At 48.6% G+C, this 23,052-nt stretch overlaps 2 protein-coding genes and 2 long non-coding RNA genes across 5 annotated transcripts in view; 3 read left to right on the top strand and 1 right to left on the bottom strand.

Moving 5' to 3' along the window:
* The window catches only part of LOC113954193 (coiled-coil domain-containing protein 81-like), a 7,759-nt gene extending 5,424 nt beyond the window's left edge, over positions 1-2,335 (top strand). For both annotated transcript variants that reach the window (XM_027658214.1, XM_027658215.1), the window contains exons 8-11: positions 159-255; positions 699-877; positions 1,778-1,896; positions 2,223-2,335. In XM_027658214.1, coding sequence (XP_027514015.1) covers positions 159-255; positions 699-877; positions 1,778-1,896; positions 2,223-2,230 — 403 coding nt within the window. In that variant the 3' untranslated portion in view covers positions 2,231-2,335. The remainder of the gene's footprint in view (positions 1-158; positions 256-698; positions 878-1,777; positions 1,897-2,222) is intronic.
* A 2,346-nt stretch (positions 2,336-4,681) lies between these two features.
* On the top strand, positions 4,682-10,256 carry LOC113954243 (guanylin-like). Its single transcript, XM_027658310.1, has 3 exons — positions 4,682-4,879; positions 8,237-8,426; positions 9,232-10,256. The coding sequence occupies exons 1-3, from the start codon at positions 4,805-4,807 to the stop codon at positions 9,294-9,296; spliced, it is 330 nt and encodes a 109-aa protein (XP_027514111.1). The 5' UTR covers positions 4,682-4,804; the 3' UTR covers positions 9,297-10,256.
* A 2,057-nt stretch (positions 10,257-12,313) lies between these two features.
* LOC113954226 lies at positions 12,314-14,669 on the bottom strand. The gene is made up of 3 exons (XR_003530146.1): positions 14,360-14,669; positions 14,151-14,252; positions 12,314-12,652 (listed from the first exon to the last, which is right to left on the bottom strand). It is a non-coding gene; the product is annotated as an uncharacterized LOC113954226 (long non-coding RNA).
* A 1,126-nt stretch (positions 14,670-15,795) lies between these two features.
* Positions 15,796-23,052, top strand: LOC113954197. The gene is made up of 4 exons (XR_003530140.1): positions 15,796-15,885; positions 18,955-19,075; positions 22,364-22,479; positions 22,639-23,052. It is a non-coding gene; the product is annotated as an uncharacterized LOC113954197 (long non-coding RNA).

The following is a 23,052-nucleotide window of genomic DNA, read 5'->3' as shown; positions in this document are numbered from 1 at the left end:
CCAGGCCAGGATCCATTGGCCTTCTTGGCCACCTGGGCACACTCTGGCTCCTGTTCAGCTTCTTCCCATGGGGTGGGAGGAATGCGCAGGGATCTTGGGAGGGCACAGCCCTGGGGGGATGTTGTTCCTCAAACAAGGTGCTCCTGTGGTGTTTGCAGTTTGCTGCCTCCCATTATTGGGAGCTCTGTGCAGAAGGGCAGAGCTGTGGAGCAGATGGAAGCGCCTGGAGCTGATGTCCTTGCTCCCAGAAGGCAGGTGAGCTGTGTCCCAGTACATAGTCCGAGTGTGGGATCCTGTCCTGTGTCCCAGTACAGGGTATGGATGAGGGATCATGTCCTGTGTCCTGGTGTGTGACACAGGTGTGGGATCATGTCCTGTCCCCCTGTGGGAAGGCTGCATCCACCCTGAGGATAGGGAGGCTTGAAGGATCCCTTTGGATGTGTTCATTCCAGAATGCCTTTTGGCTCCTCCCCTTGGCCTTGGGAATGACTCCACTGGTCTGTGCTGCCCTTGCCGGGGCTTTTTCCCTGAACTGGGTCTTTAGAGAGTTGAGGTTTCCATAGGAAGCAGAAGGTCCCTGTCAAGGGTTTTGGGGGAAAGAGGAGGAAAGCAAAGTGTCCCTTGGGTCACAGGCTGTGGGATGGGATTTGGACTGTTGCCAAAATGTCTGAGCTGCCTCCCTTTTCTCCACACAACAGTTCCTACTCGTGGCAGAGCAGGGGAGGCCGGAGAAGGAAGCTGCCTCCCCCCCAGGGCAGTTTGAGAGGGTGAGGAAGAAGAGGGCAGCTGCTGTGGCAGGAGTGGCAGCTGCCTTGTCCCCACAGGGAGAGGAGACCATGAAAACCCCTTCCCCTCTTGGCAGGAGGCCAAAGCCAAAGTAAGAGCTTGGAAAAGTCAGAGAGGATTGAGGAGGTGGTAGGGAAAAGTGGAGCCCTGAGCTGGATATGGCCCCTTGGATTTCCCCAGTGTATCCCAGGATAACCCATGATGTCCAGGGTCTCATGGGCCTGGAGCTTGTCCTGTGTTGAACGGGGTGCTGGGGCCAAAGGCAGTGTGGGCACAGAGGCAGGAGGGGGTAGGGACAGGGACAGGGAGAGGGAGGGGGACAAGGGGACAGGGGGACAGTGACAGGGAAAGAGACTGGGACAGAGGCAGGGACAGGGAGAGGGATGGGGACAGGGGTAGGAGTGGGAAGGGGCAGGGACAGGGACAGGGAAAGAGACTGGGACAGGGACAGGGGCAGTGACAGGGACAGGAGCAGGACAGGGACAGGGACAGAGACAGGGGCAGGACAGGGATGGGGCAGGGGCTGGGACAGCAGCAGGGACAGGGACAGGGGCTGGGACAGGATCAGGGGCAGGAGAGGGCAGAGACAGGGACAAGGGCTGGGGCAGGGACAGGAGTGGGCGGAGACAGGGAGAGGGGCTGGGACAGGGACAAGGGCAGGAGCAGGAGCAGGGGAAGGGACAGGGACAGAGGCAGGGGCAGGGACAGGAGAAGGCAGGGACAGGGTCAGGGGCTGGGACAGGAGCAGAGGAAGGGACAGGGATAGGGACAGAGGCAGGGGCAGGGACAGGAGAAGGCAGGGACAGGGTCAGGGGCTGGGACAGGGTCAGGGGCTGGGACAGGAGCAGGGGAAGGGACAGGGACAGGGACAGGGACAGGGACAGGGTCAGGGGCTGGGACAGGAGCAGAGACAGGCGTAGGAATGGGTAGGGGCTGTGCTAGGCAGGGTCTCAGCCAGGGAGCAAGAGGGACTCTGTCCATGTCCTTGCAGGACACCACGAGCAAAGCAGGTCCTGGCAAACCTGGAGTCATTCCGGGTGTCCCGGGAGCAGTGTATGAAGGCCCTGCAGATCAACAAGCTGAGGAAATGGTCCCAAGACAGTTCCTCTGGTGGGTATTCCCAGGCACGGGAGGTATTTTCCCCCAGGAAGGATGTCCTGTCCTGCTGGATGGGTGAAAAGAGAGCAGGGAGTTGTGGGGCTGTGCCCCTGAGCCAGACCTGCCCTTCAGCCCCAGGGCTGTGGCCACAGGCACAGCCAGGCCAGGTGGGGACACAGATGGGTTCCTCTGGGGTTTGGACTGGCCAGGTCTTGGCACCTTGGCAGGGCAAGGCTATCTTGTACACCTCAGAACCCTCCAGGACCACACCTGGTGAGCAGAAGGTCTCTGCCCTCCTCTCTGCAACTCCAGCTGAACAGTTTATGATTCCCCCTTAGCTTGGTGAAGCAGAAGGAGCTCCATGACCCCAGAGAAGAGCAGAAGTGGGACGTGGGCTCAGGGCAGCCACAGTGCACCAGGAAAAATGGAATAAAGGAATCCCTCACCTGGGTGTGTGAGTTGCTTCTGTGCACCAGGGAACAAGAGTGTTTGGTGACCCAAGTGCCACTGCTGGACATGGATTGACATGGAAGGGACCACAGTGAGTCTCTTGGTCCCACTTCCCTGCTCCATCCCAGAGTACGTGGAACAGGATTGTGTCCAAAGTGTTCTGTAATATCTCCAGGGAGGAGACTCCACAGTCTCTCTGGACAGTCCACTCAGTGCTCAGCCACTGCACAGCAAAGAATTTCTTCCTCAGCTGGAACTTCCTGGGCATCAGTTCCCACCCATCCCTCTTGTCCCATTGCCAGGCCCCACTGAGCAAAGCCTGGTCCATCCTTTGACCAACCTTTTGGGTTAGGATTAGGTTTAACATTGTGGTTAGGGGTTAGGGTGTTAGGGCTGGTGTTCTGGTTAGGGATTATTTTTGGTCATTAGGGTTAGGTTTAGTGTATTACAGTGAGGATTAGGATTATTTTAGGGTTAGGTTTAGTAGTTAGTGTTAGCATTAGGTTCAGAGATAGGTATTAGGTTTAGGTTTAGTGGCAGTATTAGAGTTATGTTGGGTTAACCCGATTAGGGTTGGGTTTAGCATTAGGGTCAGAGTTAGGATTATATTTTTCATTAGGGTTAAGGGTCAGGTTTAGTTCTTAGGGTCAGAGTTAGGAACTAGGTTTAGGGTTAGAAATTAGGTTTAGGGTTATGATGGGGTTAGTGTTAGGTTTGGGGTTAGGGTTAGGGTTGGATTTGGAGTGAGGTTCAGGGTTATAGTTAGGGTTAAATTTGGGGTGAGCCTTCGAGTTAGGCGAATGTTTGGTGTGGGGTTCAGGGTTAGGATGTCTCTTACGACACCTCTGTAAACTTCCTCCTCTCTATTTCCCTTCTCTCCAATCTCTGGGATGCTCCCAGTCACTGTGTGTTTGTTTCCCCCAGAAAGCACCTCTGTCTCTTTGCCTTCTCTGCAAGGCTGGACTTGATCTGAAGGCTGTGTTTGATAATCCTGGAGATCTTTTCCATCCTCAACAAGTCTCTGCTCCCCTCAGTCCCTGTTTAATCTGTTCTTCAGTCTCCACAAACCTGTACTCGGTCTTAAAAAGGGTCAGGATAAAGCAGGTTGTGGAGAAGGAAATGGTTGTAGAGACTCCCCCTGGAATTTCTTTCAGAGGATCTTTTCTGTGCCCTCTGCAGTTCCATCCCTGGCCCACACTGATGAAATTCAGGGCAGAAGTTGAGTTGTTGAGGATTTGTCAGTGATGGCTCCTGGCCATGGCAGACAGAAAGCAGAGAAATCAGAACAGAAGAGGAAACCTGCTCCTATTGTTAAAAGAGGTCCTTCCAGGAGTCCAAATTTTATGGCTGAGGCATGAACTGGGCTGGTGGAGAGAAGCAAGGCCAGCCAGTCCCCAGGCAACACTGTCAGCTCTAGGGTTACTTCAGCACAGTTTTTGGGTTAGACTGAACCAGAGATTTCCCATTCCCTCCTCCAAGGCCATGCCTGGGATCTCCAGGCTGCTTTAGTTCCTGGGATTTGGTTCCAAGCAGAATGGTGGTTGCACTGTAACTTCACCAACAAAGTTACATCAACAACCGGAGCCTTTGTGGCACCAAACACTGCTGAGACCTGAGGAAGTTCTCAGTGGGTGACTGTTGCCCCCTCCTGCTCTACTGGGACCAGGAATGTTGGTTTCCTGCTGTCCCTGTTAATCCAAAACCACAAAATGCCAGAAATCATTTACAGATCAAAGGATCTGAGCTTGATGTCAGACCTGAGCTGAGTGAGGTAAGTTGTTGCCTCTCTGTCCATGTGACATTGTCACATGTTTGTGGATAAGAATGAAACTCATGGAGAAGTGGATTTGATTCCTGGCAGCTTTTTCCTTATTCATGCCTTTTAACACTTGGATTTTAATAAGGTGCTGCAAGAAGCAGCACTAAAGGGTGGTCAGGCCCTGGCACAGCTGCCCAGGGCACTGGGGGGGGTGTCACCATCCCTGGAAGTGTTCAAAACACCTGTGGAGGTGGCACTTGTGTGCATTATTTAAGTGATGAAAAGACCCATTTTATCAGGTGCTGGGTTGATGGACTTTGTGATCTCAGAGGTCTTTCCCAACATTAACTCCATGATTCCATATTTGCACCTTCTTAGTACCTGGAACCCGAAGAAGAGGGTAATGGCTGGATCAATTTTTTTGTGTCTCCTTCAAAACCTTTTTGTCCCTCATAAATCCCAGGATCTGCTTGGGTGTGACTGAGTTGGTCTGCCAAGGAGCAGATAACTGAGAGTCCTCTGGGGCTTTATGATATGTCCATAAAAAGCTTGGATTAATGAATTACCAAGCCAATACTTGGAGAAGTCTTTATAAACTCTGAGTGCTGGGCAGAGAGAAGGTCTGAGAGACAGAAAAAAAGGCAGAGAAAGACCAAATCTAGAGAAAATAAATTATATCAAGGTTACCAGAGGCTCAGCTTTGCAGGTACCATGAGAGGCCTCCTTCCCTCTGCCATCCTGGCAGTCATTGTGCTGGTGCACAGCTCCTGGGCAGTCTATGTGCAGGTGAGTTTTCTCTCTTTAATTTTTTGGTATTAAGGTGTTCAACAAGGTGCTGATGTTATTCAAACTTGGGGCTGCAACAGGAATCTTGAGCTCAAGTAAAGAGACCTGGACTTTTGGTATTCTCTGCCTTGGTATCCAACTGCCTCTCCCTGTGCTCCAGGTTTGCTTTCTGTAAAATTCTCTGGGTGCCACTAAAATGCTGTTTATTTGCCTTCTGCTGGCATATCCCTGCTCAGAAATCTCTCAGGGACTGAGGTGTTTTGTGTCTGAGGTTTTCCTTGGCACATAATCCCAAGGTGCAAGAACTGGGGATGTCTCTAATTTTAATCCAAAGCCACAAAATTTCAGGGAATTGATGCAAACCTCTAACTTTGGAGAATGATGTAAACGAGGTGTGACACAAGAGAAATTGTCTTGTCTCACCTGGGTCTGGGCAGGAGGGTCTTTATGAGAACAATCTGTGTGTTTATGGGATGGACCTACGAGTTTCACCTGTAAGAAAAGGTGAAAAAAGTGCTTTCCTCCATCCAGTGGAATATCAAGAGGCAGAGAAGTAATTAGACAAGGCTCTATTAAATTTTCCAAAGTACACAGCCCCTGATATTCCGTGGACACTGACTGACAGTCCAAGGACATAGACTGACATTCCATGTGCACAAACTGATATTCCATGTAAACACACTGATATTCCATGTGCAGAGACTGATATTCCATGTGACATGGAAGCAGTTAGGAAGGTCCTGCAGTGCTCTGGTCTGTCCTTGGGAGAGCTTTGGGTCATCCTGAGAAATGGTTTGGGAGATTTCACTTGCCAACAACTTCCTCAGAGTTCCAAGAGAATTAATGTTCCTTAAACAATTAATGACTCTGTGTGTCCAGCAGCTTTCCAGGGATAAGGTGTCTCTGTGCCTTGGACTATCCTCTCTTTGTCCTTTGGATGACAGAGATATCCAAAGGTTTCAGTTATTCCTTTCCTCCAAATCATTCTTCAACAAATTAGTCTTTTGGGGAGCAGATATCTTCCTACTTCATGGAAAAAAACCCCTTAGTTTTCCACTTGGAGGCATTAAAAACAAACCCTAAATGAGAAGAGCTGTTTCTGGGTTAGGTAAAAGTGCAGGAAGTGGATTTTGAGCTAACCATTAAATCCATGTTTTCCCCAGTACACCAGCACTGTGCTCTGGGTGTGCTGCCCTCCTTTCACCACTCGAGATCCCTGAGGTCTCACTTATTCTTCACTGCAAAAAGTTGGCTTCCATCCTTCTTCCCCAAACTTCTTCCCCCAAAACCTCCCTTCCCTCTCCTTTAATAGCCCAGAAATAGTTCATTTAAAGAAATGTTTTGCAAAGAGCTTCATTTGATGTCCCAGCTTGGTTTTGAAGTCTGAGTGTCACTGTCCTGGTGCTTCCCATCACAAATCTGGAGGGAACAGGATGGAAATTGGAGGAATATGAGTTACCTCCCCTTGGAGGGGTTCACCTGCTCAGATTTAGCTCTGTAATACATTGTTCTTATCTGAGCTGGTGTGGGGGTTTTTTTTCCTATTTTTGTTGTTCCTTTGTTCTCTTTTGTACCCATGACCTGCATGTCTAAGAGTTTGTTCCTAATTCCTGGGTTCTCTGAAATTGTCCCTGTTGAAATCCACCTTTTTTTAGTTCTCTGTTTTGTGTTTCTGATGTCTGTGAGCAACAGCTGAATTTGGAACTCCTTTTATACAGGAAAATTTGATTTATCACAGGCAACCAGAGCTGGTTTAGGTTGGAGATGAGATCCTCATGCCCAATCATTAACCCAGCCAGGTGGCCAGAGCCACCACTAATCCATGTCCCCAAATGCCACATCCACTTGTTTTTTGATTACTTCCAGAGGTGGTGACTCCACCACTGCCCTGGAACCAGTGCCTGACCATCCTTTACAGAATCCTAAAATCACTAAGGTTGAAAAAGCCCCCTAAGATCATTGAGTCCAACTGATAAATTGACCAGAGTAAAAAAATAAACCGACTGCAAGAGCAAAGAGTTTGACTTGTTTGAGAAATTTAATATCCAAAATTTACGTGGTTGGGTTTTTTTGTAAATCTTTAACACCAGAATTCTCTGATTCTGTAAAAAACCCACATGAAATCTATCAGAGCCAACTACTCCCCACTTACCACCACTTTTCACCACTTTTCACCACTTGGCTCATGAGATTACAAAACAAAAGACAAAATTTAGTCTTGTGCTCTATCAGAATCACTTTTTTTTTTGCTGTGAATGAGTTGTTTTATCCCAGAATCCCAGAATGGTTTGGGTTCAAAGGGGCATTAAAGCTCACCTTATTCCACTCCTTGCCATGGGCGGTGACACCTTCTACCTCCCCTTTGGGATATGTTGACCATTAAAGCAGGTTAAAAGAGAAGATAAAGATCCCGAGCTCTTCTAATCTGCAGACAGGCACAAACTTTGTGGACTTGGTTTAGCAGCTGCAACACATGCAGCTTAAATTTATGACATCAAAAGGGGGAATTCACTGGGAACTGAGGGAGTGACCATTAACAGTGATTTAAAATAATGGAGTAATATTTCCCAAAATCCTGTCCTGGCCTCCTGAAGATTTTGCAGTGAGATTTTGCAGTGAGCTTTGAGAAGTGTCATATTTTGTGCTTCCAGTAAGTTGAGTTCCATGAATTGTGTGTAAGACAAGTTTAAAATTGGCACAGGGTGGGATTGTTGGGGTGTCCTGTGCTGGGCCAGGAGTTGGGCTTGGTGGTCCTTGAAGGTCCCTTCCAACTCAGAAGCTTCTGTGATTCTAAATTGATGGAAAGTTGCCACTTCCCCGAGGCCCTGGCACAGGTTGCCCAGAGAAGCTGTGGCTGCCCCATCCCTGGAAGTGTCCAAGGCCAGGTTGGACCAGGCTTGGAGCAACCTGGTTTATTAGAAGGTGTCCCTGCCCATGGCAGGGGGTGAAGGAGATGGGCTTTAAGGTCCCTTTCAACCCAAACCATTTCATGTTTCTATGATATCTCCCAGTCATCTATTTTCCAAGCTGAGGATTCTCGGCCTGGCTCTTTTGGCCCCAGGTGTTTTGGGTATCACTCATGGGGATGAGCAAGGCCCCAGTTGTGTCTCTGTCCACTGTGACACCCAACAAAGGCCTGACCAGCAGCTGGGTCTCACAGCTGCTCTGCAATATCTGTGCCTTCAAGATCTCATGATTTTGCCTTGAGTCAGCACAGGTTTTATCCAGCCTTCCTTTCAGCACTGCCTTTTCCCTCTCTTACATTTTTTGGGAGAGCTGGAGGTTGAAATGGAAAGGATTTACCTGAGGACTGACTCTCCTTGTGTCTTTTTTTTTCTTCTGGTTCTTTCTACACAGGATGGAGACTTGAAATTCCCTCTGGAATCTGTGAAGAAGCTGAAGGAGCTTATGGATGAAAATAGGCCCATCAGCCCTCGCATGGTGGTGCCCGTGGCCAGTCACAGCCTGTGCCTCGAGAAATCTCTCCCTGAGGAATTCCAGTCTGTGTGCAAGAGGGAAGATGCCCCCAAGATTTTCCAGAGGCTGAGTATGTCTCTCATATTGCAGAGTTGCCATTCTAATACCGCTTTTCCACCTTAGACATTAAAGTGGCCAGAGGTAAAGCCGTGGAAGGACTGTCCTGTTGCTCCTGAAGGAGCTGAGAGGGTTTGTTCTGCCTTTATGATACTTTTTCTCCCACAAGGGTTGGGCTGCACGAGGTGTGAGGCCCCTGAAGAAGATTCCTGCTGTGCTGTGCCCTGTGCACACCATTAAAAAGTTCATCCAAGTAGAATCATGGAATCACTGAATAGTCTGGATTGGAAGGGACATAAACCCCATCCACTTCCACCCCCTGCCATGGGCAGGGACTCCTTCCACCAGACCATATCTCTCAAGGCCCTGTCCAACCTGGCCTTGGACACTTCCAGGATAGGGAAGCCACAGTTTCTCTGGGCAACCTGTGCCAGGGCCTCACCACCCTCACAGGGAACAATATTCTTCCCTAATATTTAATCTAAATCGACCCTTTTTCAACTTAAAGCCATTCCTGCTGCTCAAAGCTCCCCTGCCATGCTTTGCTGCTGCACTGGTTGCTTTTTCATGTTATTATATTCAATTTATATCCTGTCCAATGCAATGGGCACTTCAGAAAGAAATGTTGCCATGTGCTGCCTCAACATGTTCTTCTTGCTTCCCGATGAATTTGTGTTCGGTTTCATTCCTTAAGCCAGATTTTAGCAAGAGCAGCAGTACTTTCAAGGAATATTAAAGCAATAGGACAGTGATGGGGAGGGCTCTCCAAGTCCTTTGCTCCCTTGGCCTCTGATTCACCCCCCCTCTCCCTGTGCCAGGCCTGGCTGCTCAGGATGACCTGTGTGAGATCTGTGCCAATGCCGCCTGTGCCGGGTGCTTCTGAGTGAAGAACCATCCCGAAGAAGAGGTGTCCAGCTGGCAAGTTTGTGCATTCCTTTGGCGAGATCACATCCTTTCACCAATCAATATCTCTCCTACCACAGCCAAAGTGGAACTGCTGGCTCGTGCAGACCTGTGGTGCTGGCATCAGGTACCACCAGCAGGGCAGTTCTGCCAACAAGGACGCTGAGACCTCACCCGAGAGCCTCCAGTGCTGCTGGAGTGGGGTCACACTTGAATGAAAATGTCCTGGGTTTCATTTCCCACCATTTTGCTGGGATTTGAATGCTCCCAGTTGAAAATCAGCAGCCTCCTGCAGCCTTTTTAGTAGCTAATATTTAATATCTAGTATTTAATGTCTAGTAAGTAATATCTGATCACTAATATCTGCCTGTGATTTGGCCTCCCCTGCACACAGCACTGGGTTATCCCCTTTCCCAGCCCTTCCCCAGTGCCTTGGATTACTCTCCCTGTCTGCAGGTGACACCTCTCTGTTTGCAACAGAACTGCAGCGAATAACTTGGGATAAATTCCTGCTGTTTAGCAACCTTTTCACAGCCAGAAATCGGTCTGTTACTTGTACTAATTGCTGTGTATTTAGGGATGCAGAGGAGCACAGGGACACTTCCCACGTGGTTGGATATCCATGTTCTTTCAGCTCCCTTTAGGAGAAAGGAATTCCAACTTACAGTGCTGGAATCACTTAGAAAGGAAAGCACTGCCTCATGGTTGTAGTTATTGGTGGCAAGACAGTGAAGGAAGGATCTGCCCATGTTTATAACCTGTATATGAAATAAAACCAGTAATAATTTGGACTTCTTTTTTTTTTTTTTCTCTATGTTTTTACTGGGTTTTGGGGTGAGTTTTGTGTTGGGACAGTCTTGCTTTCTCCCTATATAAGGTGTGTCATGTCCGGGTATTCACTGCAATAAAACATATCTTATTAATGTGTCCTGAACTTAAACTAATTTGTGGTCACAGAATCCCAGGATCATTGAGGTTGGAAAAGCCCTCCAAGGTCATGGAGTCCAACCTGTGCCTGATCCCTACCTGGGCACTGAGTGCCACGTCCAGTCATTCCTTGGACACCTCCAGGGGTGAGGACTCCACCACCTCCCTGGGCAGCCCCTTCCAATGCCTGACCACCCTTTCCATGGAGAAATTCCTCCTCATGTCCAACCTGACCCTCCCCTGGCACAGCTTGAGGCTGTTTTCTCTCCTCCTGTCCCTTGTTCCCTGGGAGCAGAGCCCGACACCCCCCCAGCTCCACCCTCCTGTCAGGGATTTGCAGAGAGCGAGAAGGTCCCCCCTGAGCCTCCTTTTCTCCAGGATGAGCCCCCCCAGCTCCCTCAAACATTCCTGGTGCTTCAGCCCCTTCCCCAGCTCCGTTCCCCTTTCTGCACTCACCAGAGGGATGGGCCACCTGAACACCTGAACACCTCCAGGGATGGGAACCCTGCCAGTGTCCTTGGCAGTTGTGCCAGTGCCTGACTGCCCTTTCCATGAAGGAATCTTTTTATCCAACCTGGGATTCCGTGAAGGAAATTTGCTCATCCAACCTGAGCCTCCCCTGGCACAACTGGAGGCCGTTCCCTCTCCTCCTGTCCCTCATTCCCTGGGAGCAGAGCCCGACCCCCCCCCGGCTCCCCCCTCTTGTCAGGGAGTTGCAGAGCTAAAAGGTCCCCCCTGAGCCTCCTTTTCTCCAGGCTGAGCCCCCCCAGCTCCCTCATACTAATATAAGATTATATCTGAGATTTTAAATTATTCCCTTTTAACTGTTGAATTATTGCCTCCATTTTTTCTATACGGGGCCCTCAACTCAACAACCAAGTTCCAACAAGACTCTCAGTGCTCCAAAGCTACACATTGAGCACAGGGAGTGGGTGGCTAAATCCAGAAATGCTGTTTAAAAAGCAACTTTAGGTGTACAAATTCCCATTTCATTGGATAGAAAAGCTGTGACTGTGGAGAAGAGGATTCCTTACATCCAGAGTGTTGAGCACTCCAGGACAAAACCCATCCAACAGCAAATTCCAAAGAGACAGTCTCAAAATAAGGCTCTTCCTGATGCCTTGAAACTGGGAGCTTGGAGCAACCTGGGCTAGTTGAAGGTTTCCCTGCTCATGGCAGTGGGGTGGAACTGGATGATCTTCAAGGTCCCTTCAACCCAAACCATCCTGGGATTCTCTGATACGATTCCATAATTTCCTATTAATATTTAATCCCTAATGAGAGCACAGACGTCACCCTGGTGTCGTTATCTCTGTACTCAGGTGAGATTTGCAGACAACTCTTATCTCTGGGCTCTTGTTAGAAAATTCTGTATCCCATTTCTTGTTGCTGTACAGAAGGACTGTGTAAAACAGGTGATGAGAGGCCAAAAGGGCAGAGTAAGGCAGGAAATAACATGGGAGTGCTGTGAGCAGATCCTGCAGAGGATCCATGAGATATTTCCACGCTCAGGTATGGTTCAGGAATTTATTCTTTTCACACTCACACTATATCTTGACCCTGAGTAGACTAGGTGGATTTATTTGTGAGGTTTGTTTGTGTCAGGTTTTTTCTCTTCTACAGCATTTTTTGTTAAAGTGGTTTGTGGCCTGGATGCTGTAGGATGTGGTGAATATCTGTCCTTGGACAAGGCAAGAAGTTCTGAGGGCTAATTCACATTATTTCTCTCTGGCTCAAACTGTTATCTGTCAGAACAGCTTTGAGAGACATAGAATGTATTTAATTTTTGCCTAAATATTCATCTAAATCTCAATTAAAGAATTTTTTAAGCTTTTTCCATGATATCTTCACACAGAGAACTGTCTGTGGGCACGAAACAGTTGTGGCTGTGGCTGCAAAGTAACTTCCTGGGTCACTGGGGCCCTTCCCACAGTGCTGAACTCTAAATTCAGTGGGTTTCCTTGTCTGCCAGTGCTACCTGGAAAGTGCTAGCAGAGTTGACTCAGTGTTGATGAAAGTGAACCAGGAGGGCACATGATTTTGCTGGAAATCAGATTTTATTGAGCACACCACTGAATCAACAACCAGTAAATAAGAGCAGGGGGTTCAAGGAGCAGCTCTCAGGAGAGAGACAGTTCAGAGCAGCAGCAGAAAGGCCTGGTCTTCTGCAGGTGGGCTTTTTGAGAAGAGCAACACAACAGGAGCATTGGTGCAATCACATTTGAGCCATTGCAGCCAATCCCAGGAATTCCTTGTCCTTTATTCCTGGGCACACACATCAGCTGCCTTTAATATTCATTCTCATGGCTCAGTGAGGGTCAGTGAGATGCCACCACGTCCAGGAGTGTTCTGGAGGGCACAGGACACCAGCAGCATCCACACTTCCTTGAGCAGCTTCATCAGAGCCACCTGAAGCCAGATCAAAGGGAATATTGGGCAGATTTTCTGCTTCAAAATTTTCCCATGCCAGTAAATCTTTTTGTATCTCTGAGTTCAGCTGCAACTGGATGGGAGGGACATTGGCACATCCTTGGGAGTGAGGTCTGTCCCTGGGAGAGGGGTGAAGGAAGTGCCACTGGAACAAACTTCATATACACTCAATTTTTGGAGATTGCCCCAATAAAAGGAAGTTTTCTCAGAGGCTGCCATGGCCTTGGCTCTGAGTGTTCACCCAACCACCAGATGGGCAATTCTGTAATCAGGTTTTAACCAAACAACAGGATTTTATGTACTGACCTGAGAGAGTTTCAGACTGATTTTGGAGTTTAGGACTTGCCCAAATCTGTTATTGTCCACATTTGTGCTCCTTGTTGAAGCACTGACATTTTTTTTTCCCCACCTCTTTTTTTCTTTCTTTTTTTTTTTTTTTTACTTCTCCTAAGGGAAAATATCCAGACAGAATTTGAGACAAGCAGAAAAAGAAGTTATTTTACCACCAAAACCATTTCCATCCTTTCAAACTCTCAACAATTTAAGGCTGAAAACCATTTCTTCTCAGAATCACAGAGTGGTTCATGTTATAAGGGACAACTGGGGGTCCAGTTCCAGCTCTCTGTCCAAGCAGGTGCCCTGGAGCTGCTTTTCCAGGACTGTTTCCAGGTGATTTTTGGGTATCTCCAAGGATTGAGACTCCACAACCTCTCTGAGCAGTGCTCAATCCCTCTTCTTTTTGTCTTTTTGTTCAATACCAGTGAATTTCTGACTTGGAAACAGAAGAACAGTTTTCATAATTTAAAAAAAGAGCTTTTTTTTTTTTTTTTTTTTAGGAAATTTCAGTGCTAAATGCTTTTCCTGGTAAAAAAGCAGAGTGAATGCAGGCAAAGCTGATGGGGTTGGTCTCATCCCACCCCTTGCAAATTCAAGGATCCCCAAGGATTGCTCAGCAAACACTGAGCACACAAAGGTGGGATTGTCCTTGGGGTAATATTTTAACTACAAGAGTCAGAGAATGTACCAACAATGACGTGACTTGGTTTATGAGCAATAAAAAGTCTATAAAAGCCATGGTACAGCCAAAGACTGTTTGCATTAAATATTTTACCATGGCCTGATAAAAAAATCACAGGGTTTAGATAAACATGCTCTTAGATCTTTCCAGGAGCTTATCTTGGGTTTTTTTTTCCCCAGTAATCTGAAAGACAAACCCAGTGTTCTCCTCTGCCTGGGATATTTGCACTGTCAGACACTGGAATCAGAAGGTCTTATTTTGGTGTTTTCAGCCCAGCCATGGTGAGATACTTTTTGATCACATCAATATGTTTTCTGTTTATTGTACCAGTGAATAAGGGGATACACTGAATCCCAATATTCCTCTCAGCATTCCTCTGTTGTAGATAGTAAATACACCCCAGCTGGATGTCTCCCCACACCTGAGTGTCCCCATTTATTTGGGATTCAGTTGATTTACCTCAGGCAACTGATTTTACTTGATGTACAACCCCTCTCCTGGTGATACCAGGGGGGGAAAAGATGGAGAATCCAGGGCAGGGTGATCAAAGTGGTGATGGGCCTGTGGCAGAGGGGAGAGAGGTGAACTTTAATCTGCTAAAGAGGAGAGGAAAAGGGTGAGGGGGACAACTGTGCAGAACAGTTAATTATGGAAGGACAGCTACTCACAGAAACCTTCAAGCACGAGTGATACTTCTGTGCTGCTTCCAAGGACCTGTATCTCAGTTTGCTCATGAACTACGTTGGCATTTCATAGCTCTGGAAGACTTTTTTGAGTGTTTTTTGAAGCTTGTTCCAAGTGTGAGGCAGATTTGGGGATGAGAAGGAAATATTTGTGATTATCCTGAACCTGCTGTCTGAACACTTCACTGAATTGCCTTTGTATCATTAACCTCTTTGTGCTGCAAAGCTGTTCCCTGTCTTTGATCACCTTTGTTGACTCAAACTTCAGAGGCCTCTGGCAGGGACCTTGTGGTGGTTCCGGATGGAGTTGGAAGGGACAGATGTGGTTGAGTGAGAACACAAAGCCACAGCAGAAGAGCCCTGACTCACAGAAATAACAAAGGGTGCCAATTCCGGCAATAAAACTGTTGAACAGGTTGTTTTTGGGAAGGGTGGGAGGTCTGAACCCCGACAAGTCAACGGCAGAGAAAACTCAGCACTGGAGTGATGAGTTCATTCCCAGAGCAGCACATGGGAGGATTCTTTTCCCCTCACATTCCAGGAGGAACACCAAAGAACTGCCCCACAGTTAACTGTGGGCATCTATAGCAGGTTGGAGATGTGACCAAAACTGGTTTGTAATTGCCACTCAAAAAGAGTCTCAGAGGGAGATGCTCCAAGGGCTGGAGCTCCTCTGTTCTGGATCAGGCTGGGAGAGCTGGGGGGGTTCACCTGGAGAAGGGAAACTCCAGGGAGACCTGAGAGCCCCTTGCAGGGGCCTAAAGGGGCTCCAGGAGAGCTGGAGAGGGATTTGGGACAAGGGATGGGGGAACAGGACACAGGGAATATCTTCCCACTTCCAGAGGGCAGAGTTAGGTGGGATATTGGGAAGGAAATGTTGGCTGTGGGGGGGGGGGAGGCCCTGGCACAGGTTGCCCAGAGAATCTGTGGCTGCCCCTGGATCCCTGGAAGTGTCCAAGGCCAGGTTGGATGGGGCTTGGAGAAACCTGGGCTAGTGGAAGGTGTCCCTGCCCATGGCAGAGGGTGGGAATGAGATGGGCTTTAGGTCTCTCACAACCCAAACCATTTTGGGATTCTATGAACATCAATCACCTTCCTCCTCCATGGGGCCCCACACCGAGCTCTGTTACACTAATTTCTTACGAAGTCATATTTGGCAGAGTCAAGATATAAGAGAGGTGATGATTTTTTCCTCAAAAATTCACCAATAATTCTGAGTTGGCCTTTTTAGGGAGTGCCTGAACAGAAAAGTAGGAACCACCTGGGGAAGTTTGGGAGAAGATGCTGGGAGCTACAGACTGTCCCTGTGGACAAGGGACTCTCTCTTTCATTACGGGCTTGTATCTATCTGCAGCAGGAGCTACTGGGAGTTTCATCACAATATTATCTGGAAGTCAAGGTCATAATTATAAACTCCTCCAGCAAACGTCACAGTGGATCTGGTCTCACGTGGCTCTTGCAGTTACAGATTCACAGGCAAGTCTCAATAAAGGATAAAATTCCTCGACAAGGTAAGGCAATGTCTAAAATGTTCCTTGAGCAAAAGCAGCTCTGTTATGACTAAAAATAGAAAAAGGGATGGGCTGATTTGGGTTGGGAGAGATCTCAAAGCTCATCTTGTCACCGTGGGCAGGGGCACCTTTCACTAGCCCAGGTTGCTCCAAGTCCAGTCCTACCTGGCCTTGGACACTTTGAGGGGCAGTCACAGCTTCTCTGGGCAATAAGGCAATTCTCAGATGCCTTCTCAGTGGAAGGTTGGGAAACTCCCACTGTCCTGCCAGAGCAAGGATACCATTCCCTGGCTCCTCCCAGGACACCCTAGGGCAGTGTCGTGGCCCCAGGACTGCCAGAGCTCAAGGAGTGTTGGGACAACATTATCAGGGAGTGGGTGGAATTGTTGGGGTCTCTGTGCAGGGCCAGGATTCTGCACCTCTCTTTGAGGGGCAACAACAGAAACAGCCAAACCAGTTTAACCAGTCAGGGACTGGTGGATCTCTGAGAGGGACTGGTGGTTGTTGCGGGTACAGGATGTCAGGAGACAGCTGGGTTTGGGGAAAGACTGGACAAATGAGTGCAAACAGAACAGGAGCCCTTCCTCCAGGGGTTTATGGCAGGAATACTGTTTGTTCTGTGTAAAACAAAGGCAACTGTAGATCCTGATTCCTGAGTCTGCAGCACTGTGAGGTCAAACCAACACAGGGCCTTGTACAAACCACTTCTTTGTAGTGCAGATTTCTGGGGGTATGAGGGTGTCCAGTCAGGTGGTGTCCAGTTATTGGAGCCTTTCTAGAGCCTTCTCTCTGATCAATCTTTCATCTCCTTCATAAAAACAAGAAATCCATTCTGGTGACACTCTGGCAGTGAGGGCTGAGGAATATTAACATTTATTGCCTGATAAAGCTCTGCACAGAACTCTGACCTCACCTCTCAAACATGGCCAAGTTGTTCCACAAGGTGATCCAGAAGCTCTGCCAGCTGCCTGTGCTGTGGCACATGATCAGCACCTCGTGGAGACCATCCCTTCCTGTGGGGGTGGTCTGGGAGTGCTGGTCTGGAAGGGATGTCCCACACCTGGATCACAGGTGTCTCTCCAGGACGTGAGTCAGAGGAGCACCAGAAAAGCACCAGCAAGAAAATGAGCCTTGGGAGTCAGAAAGTCCATGGGCTGAGTAACAGGATCACCTGAGGCAGAGAAGGGGAAGGGATTTGTACAGAGAGGTTAAAGATAAGCATGTGGGACACAGAGGATGAGACAGGGAATGGTTTGGGTTCCATCTTGTTCCACTCCCTGCCATGGGCTCAGACCCACTGGTCTGGCTCCAGAGATAACCTTTGACGTGCTCATCTCTGGGGCTGGAACTTGGTCACCAAGAATTTAGGGCTGGATTTATTGCATCAGGAATTAAGAGGGAGAACTAGAGGATGCAAATGTGCCCAGGTGGGCCAGAAGGCAAATGGCATCCTGGCCTGGATCAGGAACAGTGTGGCCAACAGGTCCAGGGCAGTGATTCTTCCCCTGGACTCAGTGCTGGTGAGGCCACCCCTGGAGTGCTGTGTCCAGTTCTGGGCCCTCAGCTCAGGAAGGACATTGAGGGGCTGGAGCAGGCCCAGAGGAGAGCAACGAGGCTGGGGAAGGGACTGGAGCACAAGTGCTGAGGGAGCTGGGGCTGTTCAGCCTGGAGAAGAGGAGGCTCAGGGGAGACCTCCTCACTCTCTGCAACTCCCTGACAGGAGGTTGTAGCCAGCTGGGGGTTGGTCTCTTTTCCCAGGCAACCATCAGCAAGACAAGAGGGCTCGGTCTTCAGCTGTGCCAGGGGAGGTTTAGGTTGGACCTTAGGAAGAATTTCTTTGCAGAGAGGGTGCTCAGTCATTGGAATGGGCTGCCCAGGGAAGTGGTGGATTCTCCGTCCCTGGAGATTTTTAAAAAGAGACTGGATGTGGCATCAGTGCCATGGGCTGGGAACCACAGCGGGGTTGGATCAAGGGTTGGACTTGATGATCTCAGAGGTCCCTTCCAACCCAGCTGATTCTATGATTCTATGATTCTATGAAATGACCCCAGGACCCACCTGCCCAGAGCTACAGGATATGTGTCCATGTGAAACCAGAGGAGGTCACAGGGCTTTTGATCCACAGATCTATTGATCCAGATTCATGGTGAGCTTCAGATCTATCAATCCAATCAGATTTATAGCGAGACACAAATCTATTGATCCAAACAGACTTACAGATCTGCTGATTCAGATTTTGTGAGTTAAAGATCTATTGATCCAGATTTATGGTGATCTACAGATCTATCTCTTGGTAGATCTGTGGGGTCTATTGATCCACACAGATTTATGTAGAACTACAGATTTACATTTACATTTTCCTTCCGAACCAGAAGTGATTCTTTCCGAGTCGTTCCTGGGAGTTGCTTTTCTGACTTGTTCTTAAGGTCGTGCAAACCAGGGAAATTCCACAACTTCCTCAGAAATGTCTGAAGCTTCACTGTGTCTGTTATTTAAACCTTTTCTCTTTGAATCAACCCTTTGCTGTAGTTCACAGAATCCCAGAATCATAGAATGGTTTATGTTGGAAGGATCTTAAAGCCCATCCAGTCCCACCCCCTGCCATGGGCAGGGACACCTTCCACTAGCCCAGGTTGCTCCAAGCCCCATCCAACCTGGCCTTGGACACTTCCAGGGAAGGGGCAGCCACAGCTTCTCTGGGCAACCTGTGCCAGGGCCTCATGACCCTCATAGGGAAGGATTCCTTCCCAATATCCCATCTAACCCTGCTCTCTGGCAGTGGGAAGCCATTCCCTGTGTCCTGTCCCTCCAGACCTTTATCCAGAGTCCCTCTCGAGCTCTCTTGGAGCCCCTTTAGGCCCAAAGCTTCTCTTGCCCAGGCTAAATGTTGGGAAAAACCAACAGCCCACAATTCCCAGTTCTGCACATGGAAATGGAGATCAGACCAACCTTGTTCTCTTTTATCAACTCTCTAGGCATCCAATCCAAATCCAATATTTTCATCCTCACCCTAATCTTATTTATTTCCTGCTTATTTTTTCTGTCCTCTTTTACTGGTCTGTCCCCCAGGAACAGTCATGGTCCTCTCTGGAGTCACACCAGCTGTCCTACATCTTCCCTGAAGTGCAGCTCTCTCAGTGGGTGCAAAGGGATAAGATGAAGGAAGGAGCACTGGACAGCAGGAACCACGGTTTGCAGACTCCCCTCCCCTTCCCTCCTCTCCCCTCTTCTCCTCTCCCTTTCCCTCCCCTCCCCTCCCTGCTGTACCCGACCCCCACCTTGTCCCCCAGCCCAGAGCACTCAGTGCCACGTCCAGTCCTCCCTTGGACACCTCCAGGGATGGGGACACCTCCAGGGATGGGGACTCCACCACCTCCCTGGGCAGCCCCTTCCAGTGCCTGACCACCCTTTCCATGCAAAAATTCCTCCTCATGTCCAACCTGACCCTCCCCTGGTACAGCTTGAGGCCATTTCCTCTCCTCCTGTCCCTTGTTCCCTGGGAGCAGAGCCCAACCCCCACCTGATGTTCCCTGCCTGGAAAACAGGGAAGGGGTCAATGGAATGGACACAAAGCCAAGGATATCCTGGGAATGCAGAGGCATCTCTGGGAATGCCCTGGCTTAGCAGGGCCTGCCTTTAATTTGTTGGGTTGGGCATCTTTTCATCACCTTTCCTTGCCTGAAGCTGAGGGTGGGAAGGGAGGCACCCCTCTTGCACATCTGTCCTAAACATCTGTCCCTGCAGGAAGGTCTCTTTGGGCATCACAGAACTAAGGAAGGTCCAGAAAAAGAGATACCAACTGATCTTTGCATAGAATCCCAGAATGGTTTGGGGTAAAAGATCAGCAGGAGTGGTTTGCACACTCATGGAGTGGCCAGAAAGGCAGAGGAAAGGAAAGATTGATGCCTGGAAGTGTCCAAGGCAAGGTGTGACGGGGCTTGGAGCAACCTGGTCTAGTGGGAAGTGTCCCTGCCCGTGGCAGGGGGTGGAATGAGATGAGCTTTAGGTCCCTCCAACCCAACCCACTCCATGAAACTCTGAAGTGATTCCATGAGTTGCATCACAAGTGTGAAATTCCATCTTGGCAACAAATGCCTTGAACAGGAACTGGAGGAACTGTCCAGGAACAAACACTTCCACTTGGGGGCTGCTGATGGCTTTGCAAAACCTTCCTTTGGCATCAGAGCTGCCAGGCTGGGAACTGGGAGGGGAGAACCCAAAGAGCCAGGGAGATCTCAGCACAGATTGCAAGAAATGCAAGAAATTCACTCAATTTTGAGAAATTCACCCATTTCCCTAAAAATGTCCTGCCAACCACTATGTCAGGGATGGCCACACTGTTGTGGGTATAAAGAGGAAAACATATCACTTCCAGTATTCCCAACATCTTGTCCTTGTCTTGCTGAATGGTTCATACCTTTGCACTGGGCTGGAGGCACAGATGAACGTTAATTTTGATTGGAAAGCCTTAACAATTAATAACTCAGCAAATTTTTTGAACCCAAGAACCACAAGGAAATTATTTAAGTGTTAGAACCCCCTTGAACAGAGACTGAGGAGCACTTGACGCTTTACCTGTTCCACTGGGGTTTTTTTGTTTGTTTTTTATATATTTTTTTTAAAGAAAAGGGCAGAACTGAACATTCAAATTCCCCTCTGTAACTTCGAGTTTAGAATTTAAAATCCAACTAGAGGGTGTTTGCTCCTCTGCTCCACGAGATGGCAGAAGAGCCTCGATGATGCCGAGGACCCCTTTGCTGAGTGACTGATGTTTCAGCACCGGGAAAAAATCCGGGGGCTGTTGAGCCACGATCCAAGCGGTCCAAACCTTCCAGATTTACAGCCCAGGCTTTTCCTGCTCGCTGTAAATTCGTGCTCTCAAGTTCTGCACGGAGTGATGTGTTTTTGTGTCACACAAAGAAAGGGAAAAGTCAGTTCTGACCTGACAGGTGGGAGCAGAGGAGGGTGGACAGGGCTGTCAGGGGGATCTTGGGCCAGGAGTGACAGGATGACAGTGCCAGGATGGAGGTGAGGACTCAGACTGAGGGACTGAATTCCTCAAAATGAGGTCACAATAATCATGTTTTACAATCTGTGGGTGGGAGATGGTGGAAAGTGCAAAGTGATGAGGAGGTACCTTGAGGGCACCAGGCTGGTTGGGATTGGAGGGACCTTAAAGACTACCCAGTGCCACCCCCTGCCATGGGCAAGGATATCTTCCACCAAACCAGGTTGCTCCAAGCCCTGTCCAACCTGGCCTTGGACACTTCCAGGGATGGGGCAGCCACAGCTTCTCTGGGCAACCTGTGCCAGGGCCTCCCCACCCTCACAGGGAGGGATTTCTTCCAATAACTGATCCAACCCTGCTCTCCTTCATCCACCAAGGGACTGTGGCAGTGCCTCCTGTAGGATGTGTCCAGCCCCTGGAGGTGTCAGTGCAGGGATTCCAGGGAAAACAACCTTCCTGTCAGTCCTGGAATTCCAGAGAAAACCTATTTCAATCTTGGGATACCAGGGAAACAACCTGCCTGCTAGTGCAGGGATCTGGGGAAAACAATCTCCTGCCAGAGCAGGGATCCCAGGAAAACAATCTCCTGCCAGTGCAGGGATATAGGGAAAACAACCTCCTGCCAGTGCAGGGATCCAGGAAAACAACCAGTGTAGAGATCCCAGGAAAACAACCTGCCTGCCAGTGCAGGGATCTGGGGAAAACAATCTCCTGCCACTGCAGGGATATAGGGAAAACAACCTCCTGCCAGTGCAGGGATCCAGGGAAACCAAACTCTTCCAGTGCAGGGATCCCAGGAAAACAACCTCCTACCAGTGCAGGGATCCCAGGAAAACAACCTCCTGCCACTGCAGGGATCTGGGGAAAAAAAGCTCCTTCCAGTGCAGGGATCCAGGGAAACAACCAGTGTACGATCCCAGGAAAACAACCTCCTGCCAGGGATCCAGGGAAACCAAACTCTTCCAGTCCTGGGATCCCAGGGAAAACAACCTCCTGCCAGCACAGGGATATAGGGGAAACAACCCTTCTGCCAGCATAGGGATCTGGGATCCAAGCTGCCTGCCACTCCAGGTATCCAGAGGAAACAACCTATCTGCTGGTGCAGGAATCCCAGGAAAACAACCTCCTTCCAGCGTAGGGATCTGGGATCCAGCTGCTCTTCAAGAGATCAAAATTCTTGGAAATTTATACTTCTCATCTCTAGTACCAGGAGAGTTACTTTCAGAAATGTTCACGCTTGATTTGCTCGAGTTAATTTATATTTTGGGATTCAAAATATAAATACACCTTCAGGATGTACCATGTGCTCCACTGGTTTTGATTATTCATTGATTATTCATTGAATATTGAAGGAATTATTATTTTCATCAGGCAAATCTCAGATAAAAGAAAGATTGGAACGAAGTGCAAAGGTTGATCAGCAGGAGTGGGAACATGTTCTTGTTCTATACATGAGATGTGCAATTCCAGGTCATGGATGAGGGGTTGTGGACAGTTCAGCAGGAAGACTTGGATGTGAAAACTCCTGCACCGGCCAGGGGAGCAGAAAGCAAAATGAAATCCGATGTCTGGCAACTGCAAATTGGGTAAGGAAAAATAACTTCAGCTCCCCAGTAAATAGTAGTGAGGAGCTCCAGGCTTTCTACCCACCACTTTTGTACGTAGAAAAGTGAAAGCAGAATTGTTTGTCCTACCTGTCCCACAAATGTGGAAAATCATTTTTTAAATCTCTATTTAATTTTCAGTGGGACTACCTAAAATTAAATGGTGTTGACAACACCACAGTTTTGTTGTTGCTCTCTGTCTTTGGGAAAATGAAATTTTTAACTCCACCGTGGATTTTTGCATTATTTCACATCAAGATCTTGCAAAACACGTGTTCTTAAGGGATTTAAGGTCTGCTTTTCAGCAGACCTTTTCCAAAAGCATCCTGGCACCTGCTGGAAGGAAAATAAAGGAACAGAAAGCTTTTTGCAGTTTGTAGTCACTTTGCATCAAGGAAGGGGATATAAGGAAAACATTTCCAAGCCTTTCCTGCAAGAGCAGTGAAAAAATGACCCATTAAACTCAAAAAGCACCTGAGTCTTCCCATGATCTGGATTATGGGACAGATTTTCCTCATGGATCCCACTCATCTTCTTCAGTAGTCATGTGCTGTC

This window comes from Corapipo altera, unplaced genomic scaffold (assembly GCF_003945725.1).
Source record: "Corapipo altera isolate COAL_440 unplaced genomic scaffold, ASM394572v1 301, whole genome shotgun sequence".
NCBI lineage: Eukaryota > Metazoa > Chordata > Aves > Passeriformes > Pipridae > Corapipo > Corapipo altera.
This window is presented reverse-complemented; position numbering and strand designations above follow the sequence as displayed.

Coding starts and splice junctions, on each gene's coding strand:
- LOC113954243 (XM_027658310.1), top strand. CDS start 4,805: ATGAGAGGCCTCCTTCCCTCTGCCATCCTGGCAGTCATTGTGCTGGTG. Junction 4,880..8,236: donor CCTGGGCAGTCTATGTGCAG/GTGAGTTTTCTC, acceptor CTTTCTACACAG/GATGGAGACTTGAAATTCCC. Junction 8,427..9,231: donor CAAGATTTTCCAGAGGCTGA/GTATGTCTCTCA, acceptor TCCCTGTGCCAG/GCCTGGCTGCTCAGGATGAC.